This window comes from Salvia hispanica, chromosome 3 (assembly GCF_023119035.1).
Source record: "Salvia hispanica cultivar TCC Black 2014 chromosome 3, UniMelb_Shisp_WGS_1.0, whole genome shotgun sequence".
Classification (NCBI taxonomy): Eukaryota; Viridiplantae; Streptophyta; class Magnoliopsida; order Lamiales; family Lamiaceae; genus Salvia; species Salvia hispanica.
Genome location: NC_062967.1, coordinates 5800989 through 5823184, shown reverse-complemented (window position 1 = coordinate 5823184; position 22196 = coordinate 5800989). Strand labels below are relative to the sequence as shown.

General features: G+C 36.1%; 2 protein-coding genes and 1 pseudogene across 2 annotated transcripts; 1 reads left to right on the top strand and 2 right to left on the bottom strand.

The window, feature by feature from the left end:
• Positions 1-328: 328 nt before the first annotated feature.
• On the top strand, positions 329-5142 carry LOC125209131 (annotated as a pseudogene).
• Positions 5143-5226: 84 nt separating this feature from the next.
• Positions 5227-16541, bottom strand: LOC125211419 (paladin-like). Its single transcript, XM_048111194.1, has 19 exons — positions 16114-16541; positions 15809-15940; positions 14773-14844; positions 13964-14034; positions 13721-13820; positions 13549-13644; positions 12319-12445; positions 11583-11716; positions 11428-11487; positions 11063-11295; positions 9697-10126; positions 8876-9199; positions 8154-8750; positions 7894-8067; positions 7232-7459; positions 6863-7146; positions 6144-6419; positions 5577-5699; positions 5227-5465 (listed from the first exon to the last, which is right to left on the bottom strand). Exons 1-17 carry the CDS (start codon positions 16270-16272, stop codon positions 6404-6406), a joined length of 3237 nt encoding a protein of 1078 aa, XP_047967151.1. The 5' UTR covers positions 16273-16541; the 3' UTR covers positions 5227-5465; positions 5577-5699; positions 6144-6403.
• A 2209-nt stretch (positions 16542-18750) lies between these two features.
• LOC125216873 (cathepsin B-like protease 3) lies at positions 18751-22051 on the bottom strand. Its single transcript, XM_048118651.1, has 11 exons — positions 21897-22051; positions 21422-21475; positions 21248-21328; positions 20951-21107; positions 20836-20840; positions 20675-20749; positions 20456-20581; positions 20128-20346; positions 19522-19635; positions 19401-19436; positions 18751-19127 (listed from the first exon to the last, which is right to left on the bottom strand). The coding sequence occupies exons 1-11, from the start codon at positions 21966-21968 to the stop codon at positions 18993-18995; spliced, it is 1074 nt and encodes a 357-aa protein (XP_047974608.1). The 5' UTR covers positions 21969-22051; the 3' UTR covers positions 18751-18992.
• Positions 22052-22196: the final 145 nt, after the last annotated feature.

Genomic DNA, 22196 nt, shown 5'->3' with positions numbered 1-22196 from the left:
AGTAATAATTAGTAATTACTGACGGAGTACTAGTAATTAGTAATTTAAAAAAAAAATTAACTATCTCATTTCAGCTTTTTCAATTTTTATTAAAAAATGGAGTACAGTAATATTAAAAATGATCAGTTGTGGTGGAGCTACCGCTTTTAATGCAAAATAAAATCCTCTCCCAAAATCAGTTGGTCACAAGTCATGTATGCTTGAAGACTGACTCATGTCCACCCAATACATACTGCTCTCTCTTTATACTATATATTTAGTAGTAGTAGTGAGTGTGTAACCAAATTAGTTGTTGTGTGGTTTTGTTAAGCATCCATTGATTAATACCATGATCTCAGCACATCAAAACCTCATCATTTCATATCTCTTGATGATTCTATCACTCCATAATTTGTTTGAAACTTGTGATGCCGAATGCAGCCCTTCTTCCTGCGGCACCATTCCCTACATCGACTACCCTTTTGGCCTCAAAGGCGACCCTGAGACTTGCGGCGATCCAAGATATGAATTAACATGTGAAAATAATGTTACCTACATCTCCCTTAATTCTCACAGATTCCATGTCAAAGCAATCAACTACGAAGGCAACACCACCATTAGGCTGGTTGATGCCTCCATAAACAATGACGACATCTGCTCGTTCCCCACCTATTCCTTATCTGCCTTTGACTTCAGCAATAAGAATCCTAATCGTCTTCCCTACCGGGAAATATATAACGCCTTACCTATAAACTTGATAAGCTGCCCAAATCCGTTGAGGAATTCATCCATTTTTACTGGTATCACCACTCGTTGTGTCTCTAACTCATCCTATCACCACAGATATTCTTATATCAAAGTCGGCCACATGAATGCCTCAGAGATGCCATACACTTGTAGATTAGACTCCATGGCGATGACATCCTGGCATAGATTTAAGAATTTGAACAATGTCTCTCTTTCACAAATCCATGAGTCCCTCTTGTACGGATTTGAACTCACCACATGCCCCTGGTTGGGGGAGTGTGACCGTAGAGCATCATTATTTGATTGGGGTAAGGGTGCACTATGTCTATGTCAGTCATATATAATTCCTATATTTTGGAAATGCTGCAAAATGGTGCTCATTACTAATACTACTACTCTTGTGTTGTGTGTTTAGCTTCCCGGTTATTCGTATTTCTAATGGTGGTCGTTGCAGTTGCAGGTAAGCTCTGCTTTTCAATTTTGTTTTCCCAATCAATTCTAATAAATCTTACTCATATATCAATAAAAGCAGAGGACTCTGATAGCTTCAACTTGGTGCAGGTTTGTTGTGCGCAGCGGTAAGCCCTCCTTTGTTCTTTGTCTGTGGATGCGGCGCTGTGTTACAGCTCTTATTTCTGAGTTTAAGTTTATCGGGATATATAATAGGTAACCCTAACACTAAGAGTCCTTGCATTCTTTCAGTGTATCTATATATTCTCTGTATTTTAACTCATAAGTACATTCTTATGGAGTACTTACTTGTTTGCTTACCCATCTACCCATCGGTGTGCTTGCAGAGTTCAACCAATATTTCTCGCTGCTACCTGATCAATTATCACTCATCATAGGTGCGGTTTTGATTTATTCTTTACTCACGAGTCAACTTGCATTTATAAATTTATACTCCCAGCTTTACAAATGTAGTATACACCTTATTGATTACACAAATTTTCAGAAAATGCAACTAAAATAACACTGAAGAAAAAATAGTTGAACTTAAAAAAAATAGAAATAGTGGTAACATATTTATCGAGACAAATCCAAAAAGAAATCGGAACAAAATGAGTTATGCACAGTGGCTGACGTAGAAATGAACATAAGTAGGAGCCAAATTTTTAAAAATGTACTTAAAAATAAATTTTAATATACTTTAGATTATTAATAGGGGCTTTTATATATAATATGTATAAAATATGAATAAATTTAAAAATTTATTATAGAAAAAAGTTTTAAAAATGAATTTAAGTAATTTAAAGTTGCCGAAGAAATATTCCAAAGCATGCAAGCGATCGACTTTGAAAGATCTCCTAAATCATAAATTTTCATTTCGGTTAGAATGAGCGAACGATGAAAGTAAATTAAGCAAGTACTAATATTTGTTGAAAACTTGAAATTGAAAAATCAATATGTACTACTCCTATTAGTTAGAAATTGAAAAATCAATATGTACTACTCCTATTAGTTAGTTGATTATTATTGCCTCCGTCCGATGAAAGTAAATTAAGCAAGTACTAATATTTGTTGAAAACTTGAAATTGAAAAATCAATATGTACTACCTCCTATTAGTTAGAAATTGAAAAATCAATATGTACTACTCCTATTAGTTAGTTGATTATTATTGCCTCCGTCCGTGAAAGTTTGGCACAGTTTATCATTTCGGTCCGTCTCTAAAAGTTTGACACACTTCACTTTTTATCATTTTTTGTAGTGGACCTCATATTCCACTAACTCATTTCTACTCTTATTTTATTATAAAACTAATACCCCCTTCGTCCCTTAAAATTTGTCACCTATTTCCTTTTTCGTCCGTCCCTAAAAATTTGTCACCTTTCACTTTTACCATTTTTAGTAGTTGACTCCATGTTCCACTAACTCATTCTCACTCACATTTTATTATAAAACTAATATATAAAAGTAGGACCTACATGCCACCAACTTTTTCAACTCACTTTCTATTACATTTCTTAAAACTCGTGCCAGGTCAATAGTGACAAATTATGGGGGACGGGGGGAGTAGTACATAAGGCTTGTATCAAATTTGATTTACGCCATTTTTCTGCTCCCATAAATCATAATCGTGATATGGCATGTCCGGTGCTATTGCGTAATCGTGATATGGCACGTCCGGTACTACTTCCATTGTCAAAAACTACTCCCTTCGGCCTCGGGCTCGGGCTCTGTTCATAAAATGTAGTCTCATCATTCTATTTCCGTCTATCTACCAGAAATAATTTCATACTCAAAATGAAAATTTATTCCTAATCTATTACTCACTTTTATCTTTCTCTTTCTTGTTTATTCATATTCTTCCTTCTCTTTCTTATTTTACTTGCTCTACCTCTTTCTCCTTCACACTTTACCAATTTTAAATTAAAAATTGTGGCATCCTCTAAGGTGACATTCAGTAGTTGTCATGATTAATATCGTGAGACTATCCATCTAAGATTAAGTTGTGGATTATTTTAGTTGGAAGGAGAAGACTATGACTAATTATCATGAGACTATCCATCTAGGATTAAATTGTGTGGGTCAATCTTATAAACCAAACATAATACATATTAATCATGAGATTTAGTCTTCCCAACCGAACCCCCTAATAGAACTATTTGTAGTGGACGGACAAGTATTTTTCTAAATGAGGTAATTTCACTTAACGACGTCATTTACCATCATATCACTTAGAAAATGAAAATAAAATTTATGCATTCATCTAACAATGCACATCAAGATTTACAGAAGCTTGAACTGGACGCGTGATATTTTAATACAAAGCTGATGGCCTAATATTCCATCACTATCCACAATAGGTCAACATTTTGATTACTTTTGAGAGTGATTTTTCTTTGCTAGAAGTCTATTCTTTACTAATAATACTTTTAACTTTTTTTATTTTGTTTTCATTTTATTAATTTTAAATTAAAATATACTCGCTACTATATTAAGATTATTAGTAATGGACGAAATAAGTATTTACTTAAATTTTTTTTAAAGATCAACTTTTTAATAAAGTGAATAAAATATAAAATTTAAAATGATATACTACAATTTTACAAATATTATTAAATTCATTTATAGCTCATACCTTTATGTGCGTTGTACCTTTTGCTTTTGAAAATGTTATATGCCGTAACAGACATTTGATGATTTTTTTATGTAACTCATCTCATGACAGTTTTCAGCATCTTGTTACCAAGGATGATCGTGTTTCTTCTGGTGTTGTGTCTTTTGATCTACAAATTCTGAAGAAGACATTTGTCGGAATATAACATAATAGAATCTTTCCTTCAAAGTGATAACAAACTTTCACCAATTAGATACTCATATTTCGACATAAAGAGAATGACAAGAGGTTTTAGACAAAAACTAGGGGAAGGAGGCTATGGTTGTGTTTACAAAGGAAAGCTTAGGAGTGGGCATCATGTAGCAGTCAAAATGTTGGGAAAATCAGGAGGAAATGGACGAGACTTTATGAATGAAATAGCAACTATTGGAAGGATACACCATATCAATGTGGTGCAACTAGTTGGCTATTGTGCACAAGGCTCTAAGCGTGCCCTCGTCTTTGATTTCATGCCCAATGGTTCTCTTGATAAATATCTCTTCAATCAAGAAAAAATGAATTCCTTAAACTGGGATACAAAGTTTGACATTGCCGTTGGAATAGCTTGAGGAATTGAGTATTTGCATCGAGGATGCGACATCCAGATTCTTCATTTTGACATCAAGCCTCATAACATACTCCTCGACCATAACTTCATTCCCAAAATATCTGATTTTGGGCTAGCAAAGTCTTGCTCCGTAGAGAAGGAGGCTGTGACCTTAACGGCCGCTAGAGGAACCATAGGGTATGTTGCCCCCGAACTCATCAATAGAGGTATTGGTATAGTCTCTTCCAAGGCAGATGTATATAGTTTCGGGATGTTATTGATGGAAATGGTGGGCTTAAACAAAGAGTTGAAGAAAAACAATGATGATTCAACAAAGTATTTCCCAGATTGGATATATGACCACATTAAACAAGGCATAGAGATTGAAATTGAAAAGACGGGGGAAAGCTATAGTAATGATGATAATAAGAGTGTTCGAAAGATGACAATAGTTGCGTTATGGTGCATACTGATGAGCCCTGATGATCGTCCTTCAATGACTCAAGTGTTGCAAATGTTAGAAGCCGACGTCGAACGCCTGCAGATTCCAGAGGTTCGATCATCACAATCAACCCAAGTTGCAGGAAATGGGGAAGATGGCAGCTGGCTCACTGATGCAACTGATTCTGCATCATTGCTCCATCATAACAACACCAGCAGCTTTGAGATTACTATCGCATGAGCCTCTTCTTTCCAATCCTCCTTCCATCCATCTCTTCTGTGTGAGGTTTTGTATTACTGTCGCTATTTATAATAGCATTGTATTGCAAGATGAGTTTTTAAGGGGGCAAAATGATCTACATCCATTCTCAAATGTAGATGACAAAATATAATGTTTGAACAAGGCCATCAAAATTCAAGTGCATGGTTTCTCATGCGATCTTCATTTCTCAACTTCTCATTATTTATTTAAGCCAAGGAGAGATTTCCCTATACATAATTTCTACACTATATGTAATCATCTAACGATTCTTAGATTATTACAAAGATGGCCAAGTTCAGGCCTCTCATCCATCCAAGTAGTGAATTTCATCTTAGTGGCTGAAGTGTTGTACAGATAGGATCTAAACGTGATCAGGAAGAAGTATCGCCTGCGATGCACACATGCAAAATCAGATCATAAGCTACAAGAACATCATATCTTAGATAATAAAACCAGTTGCAAATGGAATACTGTTAGAACATCATAACCGGAAACCAACCTTAGAGCTTTAATACCCATATCAACAAGGTATGCTCGATCTTCATCATTGTCATTTGAATGCCTTTCGAGTTCCTTTCTGTAGTATAGAATATCATCTCTCAAATGCCCAGCGCCCGCACACCTGCAAAAGGGAGGAAATGACTAGATAGCTAGAGAACAATTTCATCAAACGAATTCGAAATGTGAATATATGTTTTGAATTGATCTACATTAAACTGGCTCAAACAGTTATATCAGTTTTACTAAGGCAGATTGTGTTTGACTAAGGCAGGTATCATTTACATGATGCAATTTCTGGATTATTTGCAGAAAATATTAAAACAGAAAGCAGACCTAGCATAACTTCTGAATTTTTTTTACTGTAAGTAGGTATAGTTATATTATTTACTTCATTTTATTTCTAGTTGGGATTATTATATGGGAGTACGACATTCTTTAGCGAGTTTCTGTCTGACTAAAAGATTGGTGATGCAGATCAACGCATAAAGTCACCCTTTTGCGTTTGTGCTTAAACTTGGATAAATAAAGAGAACATAAGTAATGTGTGCACAAATGAGTTCCATACCTATCTATAACTGAGTTGACATCTGCTTTGCTCTCAGGACCATTGACAAGGACTCTAATCAAGCTTAAAATGTCTCTGTAATCACCCAGTTTTCTTGCTTCATCATCAGAATTAAAATGTTCAGCCAATGAATTAGTTGAGCATGGTATTCCAACAGATTGTGAGACATGTGATTTTAGTGCTGCCTCTGCGTCAAGTCTTATACAAATGATAGCCATTGCATAAGCAACCCCTCCAAATCCTGTATGTGATATGAAAAGCTAAGACCCTGCAGAGCTGTTGAGATGCACAAGAAAGGAAAAACCATTGTTTTAGTGTTTATTATACCATTGACAGGATGACATGATCAGATGATAGAAATGGATTCACAAATATAGAAGCATCATAACTGCAGCTACAATTGTCATATGCACTCTGAAGATTTTAAACCATCATGGATATATATATATATATAGAATATAATTACACTCATATATAGTAATAGCAATATAGCATACAACATCTTAAAAAACTAACAAAAAGACATGCATAGAAAGTTATATAGTAAGTCTCAGGGATAGAATGGTCTGTTGTAGAAACACATGGTCCAATACACTAACTAACCTTTGTAATACCACACTTTTTGGCTTGACCTTATGGAAGCTCTATACTAGATATATAGAATGATATCCAACCAGGTATATTTGATTAGAAATCAGACAATGAAACTGAAAACTTACTCATCCTTACGGTACTGGATGGAATCAACATCTGAAGCTAGAGCTTCTCTTTCTCTGGTTAATGGGATTCTCCGGTAAGCCATGTTATGCCCATCATGCTTCAAAGCACCATATACCTCTGCTGGAGTCTTAACATCATCTACGAAAATATTTTCCCAGTATCCTATGACACTGGTCTGTTTTGATGCAGGATCATATTCTTCACGATGTAAAAGCATCCTACCACCAGATTTTTTTATCTCAGAAATTATATCTTCCTTCAAACGTGCTTCCATATGTTCCACCTGTAAAGTAGAACCCGATTAGAAAACAGAATGTACTCAACTTTATCTGCAGTTTTATGGTGTGAACTCATGGAATTGAGCTTACCACTGGGCCAGTGATTCCTATGTGCTTGAGCGTATCAACAGGCTTATTCAGTTCCCTAAGGACAAAAGGTGTGTTGTTGATGTAAACAACAGCTTCTTCCCGTAAATCTGTTATAACTACTTTTTGAGAACTTCCTTCTGCTATGGGCTTGGCACCTAAATAGGCTAACATCTCTTCTGCACCAGCAATTGTTGGGGTTGCCATGCTATACACAGGATATCCATCCACCTTAAAAACACAAAAATCTCAAATAGTGAGACATGCTCTGCTTATAAAGTTGTGACCTAGCAAAGGCATACTTTTGAAATATTATCTCAACAAATTTAAAAAGTTCTTGCATCATAAAGTCATCATCTAGTAATTGGAACAGAGTAAGTTCGTGTATCTAGAAGGGATCATTTAGAGAACTGTACTCTGTTTAGTTTGTCATGCCTTTTTCTTATGAGAAACAAATATATTTAACAATTACAGAAGTCATTTGAATCAAACCAGAAAAATGTGTAAGACCGAAAACCAGTAATACACATTGTTTTTACTGGCTACTTCGATTTATTTAGTAGTAATAACTCCATGCCATAATACCTCCTAAAACATGCAGTTGTCACTGAATTCAAGGTTATTACATCTTTTTTGGCAATCAACAAACTCGATATCCGGTGTACCTTGTATACATTTGGTGCACCATGGATCTGTATGTGGCTAGAAGTCCTTTGACCAGGAAAGAAATACATCTTAAGAATACAGCCCTTCCCCAAAACTGAGCCTTTACGATCCTTCACAATTGCCTCCATCACAGCATCTCCGTGTTGAGAATCATATGGAGCTCTCAATTCCTCCTGTATTCAGAAATTAACAAACAGTCAATCAAGAGGCAAAGAAAAGTACAACCTTGAGAGTGTCTCAGCAAACAAAGGAACTTTACAGGGATAGTAAAGAATCGTCCAGGTCTTAATCTGATGGACCATTTCATGGCTTGAACCTCTGGTCTCTGATGTAACCAGTTTTTAAAAGTCATTCTTGACTCTCCTTGACCACAAAAACCATCAAATGCTTTGCTTCCTAGATATGCTGCAAAAGCGATCAAACGGAAATAGCGTTCCAAATATTCAGCACCACGGTTTAATGCTACTCGCCTTTCTCTAGGCTCCATATGTTGTAGATTAAACAGCTGCCTGTACTGCAAGACAGCTTGGCGTATATTCTGAAGTGCTGAACATCTATCTATTATAGCATCTAATGCGCCTCGGCATTCCACCCCATTATCAAATAATCTTGTAATCTTCCACAACAATAGGATGTCATTAATCCCAAACGAATGACACAAGTCTTCCCCTGGCCTAACTCCTTCAGAAGAAGTTACTGATGATAGTATACATTCTTCACTCTCATCATCTCTGCAGCTACCAAGCTCTTTGTGTGTTAAGTCATCAACTAACACTCTGACAGGCCTCCCATAGTCCATCCGGAGCTTCAACAGACGAGCAATAACAGTACCAGTTGTTGTCCTTCCAATTCCCATCTGTATAAGACTTTGCCCAGTAAGAAAGCTAACACAAATAGTAACTATACATTCAGGAAAGATAAGAAAAGCTGCAATGATATGCTACATGCAATTGGGTGACTGAAACTTGAAACAATAGCTACCTGGCAGTTAAAAACAAAAGCCGTGTCTTTGGAGGCAGACACAATATTCATGGCCAAAGTGTCAAAGTCAGATCCTTTAGGAGCTTTTCCATCAGTTATTGGAACACGAGCATAGTTGATGGGGAAACCATCAGCTTCAAAGCAGCTAAATACCTCCCTTGGGGTCTGAACAGCATTTGTGTCCACATGTTCCCAAGCATCTGATATTTTTCCATCATCAGTTTCATAGATGACCATTATGGCGCCATGGTAACGCTCAGCTTCACGCAATATATCATCCTTCAGCGTAGCTTCCATTCTTTCCACTCTTTCACAGTCAATCCCCTTAACATTGATATTTTAGAAATTAGTGTATTGGAGAAAGAGATTACTTTAAATAGATACGGCCTAAAAAAAATCATAAATATTAATGTTTAGAACACTATAATTAGGATAGAAAACTAGGAGTATTTCTAACAAAGGAATAGCAGGACCAACTTGTTTATCAAAATTTACTCAAAACTTTTACTGTTATAACAGAGCTAATCAGCCAACTTTTACTATGACTGCAAGACCTCTAATCAAACTTCATGTGACTTGAAACTTCAAAAGGTTAAAATTTAATACACTGCTTTGGTGATGTGAAAGTGAGAATATAAACAGTGTTTCTGTCACACGTCCCCACATACAATTACTGAAAAGAAGTCTGTCTATCCTGAGGTTTGACCCAAAGGAAAGGGGGGAGGTGATACTCAAAATATTATTTGGGAAATGTATGGTCATAAGAGTTGTCATTTCTTGCAAATATGTACTGCAGAAATCAAGGAATATGGGTAAAATACCGAATACTCAAGCATATTTTTGTATGGTCTTTCAACTTCGCGAAGTACAAATGGTCTTCCTTTTATGTAAACAACAGGTTCTTCTCTCATATTGTGCCACAGTAATGGACGGCCACCTCTTGAACTACCAATCCTTTGAATGACTGATTTAATTCCATCGACAGTTGGATTGGCAACACCATAAACTGGAAACCCTGGAATTTCTCTAAAATTGGGAGCACCCTCTAGTCGTTCAGGTAAACAAGGATGTTGACAACCAGGACAATGGTCACTTTTGAGAACTGTTTGGATTCCAAGAACCTCCCCGTTCCTTGAGGCAGCAACTTGGCTCATCTCTAATGGGCGGCCACCAACAGATTCAGTATTTGTCGTTAGAGATGGTTTTAGATTGGCAAAACCAAGAGCCCCCATTGGATCTCTCCTAAGCAATCTGCACATGACATGACATTAACGCAGTTTGACAGACGAATTTGTCTACTTTCATTATCAACATGTCTTGCAGCAGGGTGCCTCATTCTTTAACTGCAAGGTGGCCCTCAAAACCAGAAAATCTTGATCCAGATCCTCAAATAAGATGTACTCCCTCCGTCCCAAGTTACTTGAGTCGTATTCCATTTTGGGTTGTCCCAAGTTACTTGAGTCATTTCTCTTTTTGGCTAAAAACAAAACATCTAATCTTCCATACTTTTTTCTTTCTTTTACTTTACTCTCTCTTATTTCTCTTACTTTATTCCCTCCTCTACTTTACTTAACTCACTAAATACAACTTTCTTAAATCCCATGCCGAAAAGAAACGCCTCAAGTAACGTGGGACGGAGGGAGTGTGAAATAACTTTTACCGCAAGTATGAACGATAAAACAAATCTTGTTATATCCTAAATTCCTAATCCAGCCACTGCGCCTCTGACAGAGTTATCTCATTATAAATATCTTACACTATTTCTCCCTCTTAGTTTGACAACTGACTCTAAAACTGATTCACCCATATTGCTACAATCATACTTAACATATTTTGGATAAGCTCCACACAAACTTGGCAAAGATTTAAGAGCTGTGCTGTAGAGAGTCATAATAATTCAAAAGCTCTAGAAGAAACTTCCTGTGTCCCTGAATAAATGTTCTATAATTGTATTCACAAACTAGTCATGTTCTATTTCCGAATACTGTGCAAATATGATGTCTAACTACCAAGTTTATCAATACTACTTTAAGTTCGCAGACTCTTCATATAGCCCACAATAAGGGTAACAGAAGCCGATTTTCCAACTTCCTTGGTATGGGTTTTTTTACCTGACGACACTTATTCAGGGAGTTGTAAGTGTAAACTAGTATTAATGACACTTGCAGAAAAGAACTTTACCATTACCTGCGCAGTATACTATAAAGCTCCGGTCTATCTCTCATCCACTCTGTGAAACTGCGAGCAGGAGATATAGGATAAAGAGCGTCTCTTTCTGTATGAAGATATACAGCAAAGCATATAAGAAAATAATATCTTTCCAGGTACTCCACAAAAAAGGAAAGAGATGATTCCTTCTTCATTTCATCAGCTTGACACAGAATACTACTTCGGTAATTAGAAATAGCTTCACGTAGATTCTGTAAGCAAAACAACACTTACAAAAATTTAGAATTTGACTGTAGCGCCAATACCCATTCAATTTTCAGAAGTGTTTCTGATTACGAGAATTGAGAAAATGAAGCACCCAAGTTGAATACTAGAAACACTACCTGCATAGATGAACATTCATCGATGACTTTATCAACCTGCTTCTTGCCTTCAACACCACCCTTCAGACATGTATTAGTCAATATAAAGTTACACAGAAAAAGCAATGAAGGTCTACCGCAATTACTGGAAGTAGGAAGTAAATATTATCTGGTACCTCTAGAACTCGAATGAGACTTCTAATGACAGCATATTCTCCTCTGCGGATAGATTCCTCCGACTTTGGTAACTCGGTTGAAATGCTAGAACTTAAATCAGAAACTCTTCCCATAGAATTGGTTCTAGGAATACCTATGTATAAATATATTGGAATATATGGCAATTAACTTCAAATGGGACAGAACAAACAGGCATATGTATGGATCTTCTCTCCAATAAAAACTTTTCAATTTTCACTATACAAAAAACGCTGTGTCTATCATTAATCATAAAGACAGATGATCTAATTAATAAGTAATACTATTAACATACGTTCTATAGTATGAAAAATAAAAATCAGATGGACAACGTGTCCCCTAGAATGCTTGATGCACTTATGCCATTCTAGATGATGTAATCATATCTATTAGTAGTATATATTTTATTATTTGCAGATCTTCAACTATCTTACAATCGTTGTAGTAAACAGAAACAGAGACTACTGAAAGAGAGAAACATTTTAATGATTTAACATACATGTAGAAAATTGTACTTGTCAAATATAAATAATGAAGAAGAAGATTTTTTTTAGTTAAAAGAAATTAAGTATAGAACGTTCAAAAGTGTCAATGAAAGCTTCATATACAAGACTCTGTTTCCAAATAACTCGTTTTTCAAAATTCCATCTGCTGATCCTAATGATAGAAGGGCTACTACAGTCAAAATTAGGCTGTGAAAAGCCAACAAAAACTCACCTGACGTTCCAATGCGGTTAATATAAATCAGTGTCGCGATAACCATCCCTGTGGTTGTCCGTCCACGACCCATTTGGCAATTAAATACAATCTCTGTCCTAACATGTGCTTGAGAAATCTTTTGGACCTAAAAAGTAAGGAATATTGGGTACCAATGTAAGATTGACACACCCAAGTCCAGCATCATATATATAGAAGATATAATTTTAGTATTTTACTAAATCCATGGTTTTCAACTGGTGGAGATTGAAGCAAAGATAAATCTCTAAGCAGAGGATAGCCGGTTCCTCTAGATCAAACACAAACTTAAAAAGAATTAGCGCTTCTTAGCATGGTCTATAACGTGCATTATTTATCCAATACAAGTGATAGAGATCGTTACCTACAGACTACAGTTAGTTGTTTATTACTTTACAGAGTCTAGCTGTTAGTGTCTGTTACAGTTAGAGTTCGTTTAGGAGTCCTTGTTTGAATAGGAGTCAGTAAGTATTACTAATTAGTATTTACAGCTACTCAAATTCTCAATGAATGAAGAGCGCGTCTCACAGTCTTGTCTTTGGGTTTAGGGGCAGTATTTTACCATATGCCTCAGTTGAGGATTCCTTTCTGTTGTATTCTTTTCAGTTTTCTATGGAGTAGTTATTTCATTTATTTCAATTATTCTGTCTCGTCGCCTTTACTATATTAAAAAAGTTCAAACATTTTCAGGTGGGGACATCTCCAGGGTGCCTCCTTCTCTCAAGCATTGGATTTGTTGGTGCAGTTTAGGGAGTTTCCGGTGATGTATTCTTTTAGATTGTTGGAGGTATTACCTCGTGATTAGAACATAATACGACATGTAATATTATACTCCCTCCGTCCCACTCTAAGTGACACATTTTCCTTTTCGGGACGTCGCACTCTAAGTGACACATCTCTAAAAATAGAAACATCACTCTACTTTTCCTCTCTCTTACTTTATTCTATCCACTTATCTCACAAAACAACACCACATAAAATCTCGTGCCGAAAAAGAAATGCTCCACTTAGAGCGGAACAGGGGGAGTATTTCCTATGAAGAGATAATATTTTATGTCATTGGGGTATGGAATGACATACTAAGTAATAAAATTTAGCAGTGCCCCAAAAGACATGTAAGGCCCCCCCAAGCATATCAAAGATTATATTTGTTGGAATTGGATGAGTGCTACTGGTGATGTTAATTCAACTACAACTAGAACTGAAACTTACCAGAATATCAAAGTCTTGTTCTTTAGGAGACTTTTCATCTGTTATCGGAACACGTTCATAATCAACAAAGAACTGATTTGTCAATTCCTCATACACCTGATGGAGAAGAAGAAGAAAGATTAATGAAACATATTAGTTTAGTTTAATTCCATGCAATAGTAAGTATGTATACCTCTAGAGGTGTTTTAACAGAATCATGTGAAACTGGCTCCCATTGATCCACCATCTGACCATCAGGTAGTTCATCAGTTACAAGGATTTTATTTCCATACCTATGATTCAAATGTTGTAAACATTGACTGTATTAAGTGTATATCATGAAAAGAAACCACAGTAACAACACCACAGTTACAACCAAGATATATCATAAATAGGAATACATAATAATAGGACTAATGAAAGGAATAAAGAGTACCTAGCAGATTCTGCGAGGATATCTTCTTTCAATCGATCTTCCATTTGCTCTACCCTGACCCTGTTAATGCCCTACTTTTATTTGAAAAGACAGATATTGATGAAGGTGCTGCTGGGAGGGTGTAACAATCGAAGCAGATATTATGGACCAAAAGGTAAAGTAAAAAGCTCTCAACACCTCAAGCCAAGACTCAAGTCTAACAAATATTCATTTTGTAACACACTGGGAAGAACTTTTTAATTTATTGAAGGAATGCCAATATGAAAGGTTGACTGATCATGGTTCAGGCTTAAGTGCTAGTGTTGCTACAAAGCAAACATGAAACGGCACTTTTCCCAGAAGATTTACCCCATAAACTGGTTCACTCAACAAAGAGTAACCCAATATCTTCACTTTTGGAAGGTCTTTGCAAGGGTGCAACTATGTTGTCTCAAGGAGACTTTTGAAGTTTAGAAAATTAAAAACAGGAAGATATGATGCACAGCAGAGAGAAACTTTTTAGGAAGAAGAAGCTAGAAGATAAGTATAGCAGAAATATCAAAAAGTGGAAAGAGGACCAAGTAGAGTGAAACATTTCAAGACATCACAAGGCTATCCTAATCAGCTAATCCTAACTAAAGTCATCTAAGTATCAAATATAGAGTCTACCAACACCACTCAAAATTTTGCACATTACAATGTCTTATATTAAAAGTGGTTCAGGGTTTCACTTCAACCCACATAATAATCCCCAAGGAATTTGTCTCGTTAGAACAAAAAAAATTTTAAGTAGTACAAGAGAGTGGCAGGGTATTAGGGCTATTACGTACCGTATATTCAAGATTCGAAAAGGGCTGCTCAACATCACGTAGAACAAAAGGCCGACTGTTAATGTATATCACCTGTTCCATTTATGGGTGTAACAATAGATTCAATAGAAATATCCAGGGAAGTCTTTTATGAATACTCTATTACAGCATTAACTTTTAGGTTCCAGCATTCGAATGGATAACTCAAGTGCAAAACTCATGTCAGAGTAAAATCCCAATCTCTATAAATACAGCAGAAAAGTCCTTAAAACCACCTTAAAACATATAACTGCATGTTTATGCATCTCCAGGAACTATAATATCACCAAAGATTATGGTTCGAATTCCCAAACACTTAATAAGCTACAGCTATAGGTTCATCTCCAATGTCACGATACTTGATAAAACCTAAAAGTCATAACTACTGATTATACTGCAATTGTTGTAGAAAAAAACACCAAATATCTTTGACACATGAATAAATTCCCCTACTGTAAAAAAAGCTAAGGAGCTGAGGAGTAAGCATAGGGAGCAAGTTCCTTTTTGGCCTTCTATTCTATTATGTTCGGAAGTATTAAATAAAATCTCACTGGTGGATTGTCGATAAGACGGGAAAGAAATAGCCATTTTGTAAAATCAATATCTACGAAAAAATAAGTGCCTGGAAAATGTCATTAATGCGACACATTAGTGTAGGAAATCCAAACCAGAAGTTGACACATGTTGAATAATTTCAGGAAATCAGGATTCAGCTATTATCATCAAACCAAATGGGCCAATCAATCCCCAAAGAGGAAAGCAACCATAATTAACATATGCATCAATTCACATATACTCCTATAGCAGCTAAAAAAACTTTTATATGTGGTAAATCATAGAAGGTACTATCAGGGTTCATGGATGCCAGAAGAAGTCGATAAATACTCTTATGAGATGGTGTAACATTAGGCATGCAATACGTAACTTTGAAGCATGTTATATGAATTATCCAAGACTGTGAAATTGCATTGCCTTCAACAATTGACATCAGACAGAAGCATTAAATATGGAAAATTACCGGTTCTTCGCGAAGACTAATCCAGAGTACACGAATCTGCTCCCCATTCATGTGGGCTCTAATGTGTGTGAGAACATTCCGGATGCCATCAATAGTTGGAATAGCTACCCCATGAACGGGCAAGGAACTTGCCTGTAGGATAAAGAGATCGCAATGAGCTAAGATGGCAAAACCTTCGAAGAATACAACACGGTTGATAACCAAAATCATGATTACCAAACATAAAGCTACAGCATTATAGAAACAAAGACAAAAATCTTATCTTTACTGAACAAAAAAAAAAAGAAAAGAGAAAGAGAGAGAACCTTGCGATAATTGGGGGCACCGTCAATATGAGGAAGCAAGCGTTTGTTGTGGCAACCTGGAAAATGATCGCTCTTGAGAATAGACTTCTTGCCCAGCACGGATCCATGCCTCTGCTTAATCACTTGCTCCGGCTCCTTAGGTATCAGCATGCTTACCATTTATTATTCACCGAAGAAACGAAACCACAAACCCTCGATTCACGGCTAGGGAAATTCCAATTTCTCAGACTAAAAAGTTATTCGTTCACTCGAACACTGAAACAATGTGCGCGCAATAGAGAAGAGAAGAGAGCAGAGGATCTCAGTAGCAGAAGCAGAATTAAACCCTTGTTTATGTTTAGCCAGCCATGGCCCATGTGCATCAATTCATCAGCATTCCAATAGTATTTGACAACGTGAAGCCCGTGCACTGCTCGAACACGAACTGACACCCGCGCAAACTCGATTCTTTAACAGATAGGGAATATGCTTTTTCAACTTTTATTTTCATTATATACTCTTGCAGTTGGAGTTCGTTTCAATGATTTGTAGCACTGCCACTGTTTTGTAAATGCTACTACTATAATTCAATTGTGTAATATACATCAAATACATAATTGCTAATCATGGTAGTAAGTGGATTTTGGAAATGCTATAATTTAATTTTATGGATATATAAAATACATAATTCAACTAGGAAAGTGGTAAAGTGAAAAACAGATTTCCATATTCAATCACGTCTATATTTGATAATTCAATTGTGTTGATGTATAAAATAGATTTCGGAAACCTATCAGTCAATTTTATGAATATTTTGTGTGTATATAATTCAACTGGGAAAGTGTTACTAAAGTGAAAAACAGAATTCAATTATATGGATTTATAATATATATAACTCCATACTCAATCTCGTATATATATATAAAATGAAATGTGAAATACATAATTCACCTGAGAAAGTATACTCAATTTTATTAAAGTGAATAACACAATTTCATACTCAATCTTGTGCATATGCATAAAATTACGCAAAAAACCTGAATAAATGAAAGGGCGAAACACATTCTTAGGTCCTTATACTTTAATCAAAATGTTCATTAGGTTCTCGTACAATTTTTTCGTTTTAATAGGTCCTTATACCTTTCTTATAAATTTCATCACATCCTCGTACAATTTTTTCGTTTTAATAGGTCCTTATACTTTGATTATAAATTTTATTAGGTCCTTATACAATTTTTTATTTTAAGATATTTTTTACTTTTATCTTAGATAATAATTTATATTTAATTAATTAAATTTAATGAACCTTTTAATTTTATTATTTAACTTATCTTATGATTATAAATATTCAGGGAAACGTATCTTTCAATATAAATATAAATAATCAATTGAAAATTCGGATAGTTATTCTAAAAAACACTTCGATTTTAATCTTCAATCATCACGGTTAATCTTTTTATTATTGTCTACAACTTATTGAGATTATTGGATAACAAGATGATATTATCTTTATAAACTATGCTAAGTTAAATAATGGAATATTAAAAAGTTCATTAAGTTTAATTAAATTTAGATTATTATCCAAGATAAATGTAAAAAAGTCCCTAAAATAAAAGATTGTACAAGGACCTAATGAAAGTTATGATAAAAATATGAGGACCTACTAAAACGAAAAATCGTACGAGGACCTGATAAAAATATTGTGAAAAGTATAAGGACCTATTAAAACGAAAAAATTGTACAAGGACCTAATTAACATTTTGACTAAAGTATAAGGACCTAAGAATGTGTTTTGCCTAAATGAAAGTCCAAAATCTTGTACACATTCAAATTTCAGAATTAGGCCTATCAAAATGGATACCGGATATTGGATACCCAATATCCAAACCCGAAAAATCGGGTAATTGGATACCCAAAACCAGAAAAATCGGGTTTCGGATCGGGATCGGCTATTGAGGATTTTGGTTTTTCGGGTATCGGATAATCCGATACCCGATCGGGTATACCCGAGTTATCAGATTTTTTAAAAATTATATATAATGTATTTGTTTAATTTTTAACAATTTAAGTAATTAAATATTAAGCATGAACTGACTGTTCCTATTACTAATCATACTTTAAATAATTAAATATTAAACATTAGGCTACTGGTCCTAGAACTAATTAAACACGTCTCCTTTCCTCTCCTGCTCTCCCTCCGCCGCCGCCAATGCTGCCGCGGCTGTCTCCTCTCCCAGCGCCGGCCACAACATCTCTCCCTTCTCTTGCTCTCTCGCCTGCGCCGCAGCCCATATTGCCCAGCCACCGCGATACACTGCCGCCGCCCTCTACCTCCGTCAGTTAATATTTTTTTTTTGAAAAAAGTCAAAATTAAAATTGAAATCGGGACTAGATTCCCGATCATTCGGGACTGGATACCCGAGTCGGGTATCGGATACTATATTTTGGAAAATTCGGGATCGGACACCCGAAATTTTCGGATCGGGTCCCAGAATAATAAACTTTAGCCATTATAAACAGAAAATCGGTTCTTCAACCTTTTTCATGCTACAATTGTTTGACCAAATTTGTAATCATAGTCACAATAAGAAATTTTCACATTCTCAATGCAGGGCTTCTTTCTTGGAGAATCAAAGTCTCATCCGAAAAACAGTCAGCAAAAGAAAAAGGAATAGTATAATAGAAAGTGGGAAGTCAAAGTATACTATTTCAATAATAATACAGCAGCAGTACATGCCAAATGCTCATCTAGCCCCAACAAATTGTTTTAGGCTATTCAGATCCCAGACTACATGGATAAGCTAGTTCTTCTCATGGCATTTAACACAAGTAAGCTTAATTATTCATGCCACTTTGTATGCTTATATGGGGCCAAATGTTGATAATATAATGCTTTGATCTCAGACTGAAGCATCTCGGCCCGAATCCACATTACCATACTTCTTGATCACATTTCTGGTAGAAGGTAATCCTGCAACAACGTCTTCTTCGATCCCACACTCATTTGTGCCTCTCCTGATCATGAAGTATCCGTCCTGACATCCAACGAAATGAACATATTCAGGAATTCACCGTATTGTACGAATAAAGCAAAAAAAAAAAAGATTGCCATCAACAAAGTAAAGCTATAACTTTGTCAATATCTCTAGGCAATAATAATATCTGTCCCCGCATATTTTTCATAAAATTGCAATATAAAACTTAAAAACTGCAAGAACAAATGGTGAACGTTGTGCCAATTTCAACTTAAAATACTAGGTACATAAAATATCTCAAAGTTAAGAGGAAGGGTTCAACAGGAAACATACATCACCCCAGCTTCTATTCCACTGATTGGCTAGGAGCTGCATGAATAAACCGAAAGTAAGTCAACAATCCAACAATTGTATCAAACTCAAGTCATTACGATCTCAAAGAGGCCATTATTACCCAATAATCCTCTCCACTATCAGTAGTTCCCCAGCCAATCAACTTGACAGCATGACCTCCCATCACATCACCTGTTATGTGACTATAAACTCCTGACTTGTAAATAGCAAAATCCTGAAACAAACAGAACAAAAGCTCAATAGTGAACACAATTTCGAGGGCGAGAAGAAAAATATAAGAACCGAATAATGAGACTTTTCTGTCAATAAGTAAGTTGGATAACCATGTCCCATTATAAGGCCTTCTAAAGGGATTATTGGGTCAATTTTAATAATATTAATGCCAACAATCTAGATTTGGAATAAATAGCAAAGCAATCGCAAGCCTCCAAAAATATACATCCAAGAAGAACATGATTCAGCATCTTATGATCTTTATTATAACTGGGGAGGAACTTGGTTGATGGGAATGAATAACAGGGGATGGGAATCAATATTTTGTTGGGGGATCCTTCATACCCTGTGTTTTACACTTATTTTGGTGGGGCTAGGAGATTGTAAGTTTATCCCCCCCCCCCCCCCCCCACACACTACCATACCCATTCCTTGTCCGTTCCTCAGCACCAAACTAAACATGGGTAATAAGAACTATGATTTCTCCTTTTACCTCATAGACGGTGAAAGCGACTTCAACGGGTCCATTCTTGTAAATCTCAGCCATGATACTGTAAGGATCAGCACTAATTCTGTAAGCATTGACGCTGAAGTGCTTTGAGTCTTTCCAGAGCAGGTTCTCTTTTTTGCATTTCTTCTCACACTTGGGAGTGGGATATGCAGGTTCACATCCAGGATGTGAGCATCCAGTATGATCAAAGTAAGGATCACACTGCCAAAAATACCAAATCAATCTGCATATATAGTTATATACAAAATACAAATGCAAATTGGCGATCGGCCAAAAAGTAACTCCTTCTGTTCATAACAGAAAAGGCTACCTCTGATGTTACAACCCCAGTGCGGACAAAGTATCGCCAAGCTGCAATCGGGTACCCTCCATCACAACCATCACCACACATAAAGCCACAGCATGCTAAGAGATCATTGACCGAAAGAGTGATGTTCTATGAAACAGGGAGTGAAACAATTAGGTATACTTGTGATCCTAATACTAATGTAACTTGCTGCATCAGGAAATGTAAAATTCAAGGACAAACCAAGTCGAGATGAATGCAGAATCGATCTGAGAGGACCTCCACAGCACCAAAAGCCCAACAAGAACCACAATGGCCCTAATAAGTAGAAAACAAATCAGCTAAGAATTGCCAAATATAATTATTCAAGTATGAGGAGTAGGGAGACGAGTGGAGCAAGTTACCTGATCTTCAATTTGAAATATTATGGGTGGAAGAGACGAGGTAGAGGGGAAAAAGAATCAAAACAGTTAGCAAGTCTCTTGAAGAAACATAAACCAGAAAGGCAAAACAACTAACCTAGAATGTCCGCTATTGTGCTACATTGGGGCCAGGCTGTTCGTGCATCAAAATTTTTTGGCAACTCGAGACCTTCTTTATGAGTTACAACAGATATTCCCTTCAAATCACCCTCTCGTGCTGGTTTAACTCCAAGAAGGTGCTTAAATTGGCCAACCTGGGGATCATAGTAGCAGATTTCTCACACATATTCTTATGTTTATTATCTACTCTCGGGATATGATTTAGGGAGTTAAATGAGCATGTGGCGATTATAGAATATGTGCATCTGTAGAAAGTTCAAAGCAAGAAACATACTGTATAGTTGGTAAACCGAGGGTTCATATGAGCTTTCCATCCGGCTTGAGGATTGTCATTGATTGATTTAACAGTAGATTCCTACATTATTTGTCGCTTCGGCTTAAATATAGAATGAACAAAGAAGAAAAGAAAGAACATATGTATCCTTTTCCATGTCCGTAAAAAAAGAACCTGAAGAATCTTCCTATCCAGCTTTAGCTGAGAACCAGTATTCCCTGCAATGACCTGTAGTAGAAATTAACCGACTGTAACTCCTTGCAAAGTAACTGTCAAACTGACACTAGTGATAAGCGTGTTCCTTAGCAGTAACACTTTCTAGAGTAGTATGTTCCGATTGATAAGGAATCAAATTACACTGATCTCATTCAGAAGTGATTCGATCGAATCCAAATCTCTCATTCCAAAACCTAACGGTATATTGACTGGTTCTGAAACAGTTAGGGCTGAGTTGCACAAGCATGTTCAACACTACAACAGTCTAGAGCTGAAACGTTGATTTTATTCGTAAAGTTAAAGACCTAAATTAGGATTGGTGCACACAGAATCAGAGCAATCAGCGTATATTAGGCAGTCATCCGTTGACCTCGAGGCAATAACTAGAACTGAATTGGATCGCGATGAAGTGTGGGATAAAGCAACTGAGTACCTGAATCATGGCAAGTACGAGGACGAGAAAGAAGAAGGCGATCCTCGCCGTCGATGCTGCTGCTGCCGCCATGATCGTGATATTTCAGTGGTTGTGTTCGATTGATTGGTTACGCAATGAACCTATGAAATGAAACATTAAGATTCCTTTTTATCTTTTCGCGGGCACGCAAACCCGTAAAATCACACATTGAAACGTGAAGCAATGGATTATGTTGAATATTCAAATTAAATCACACTTTTTTTTAAATGACTTTCCAAATTTCCAATTCGCGATATAAATAAGAGTGAGTTAATATAA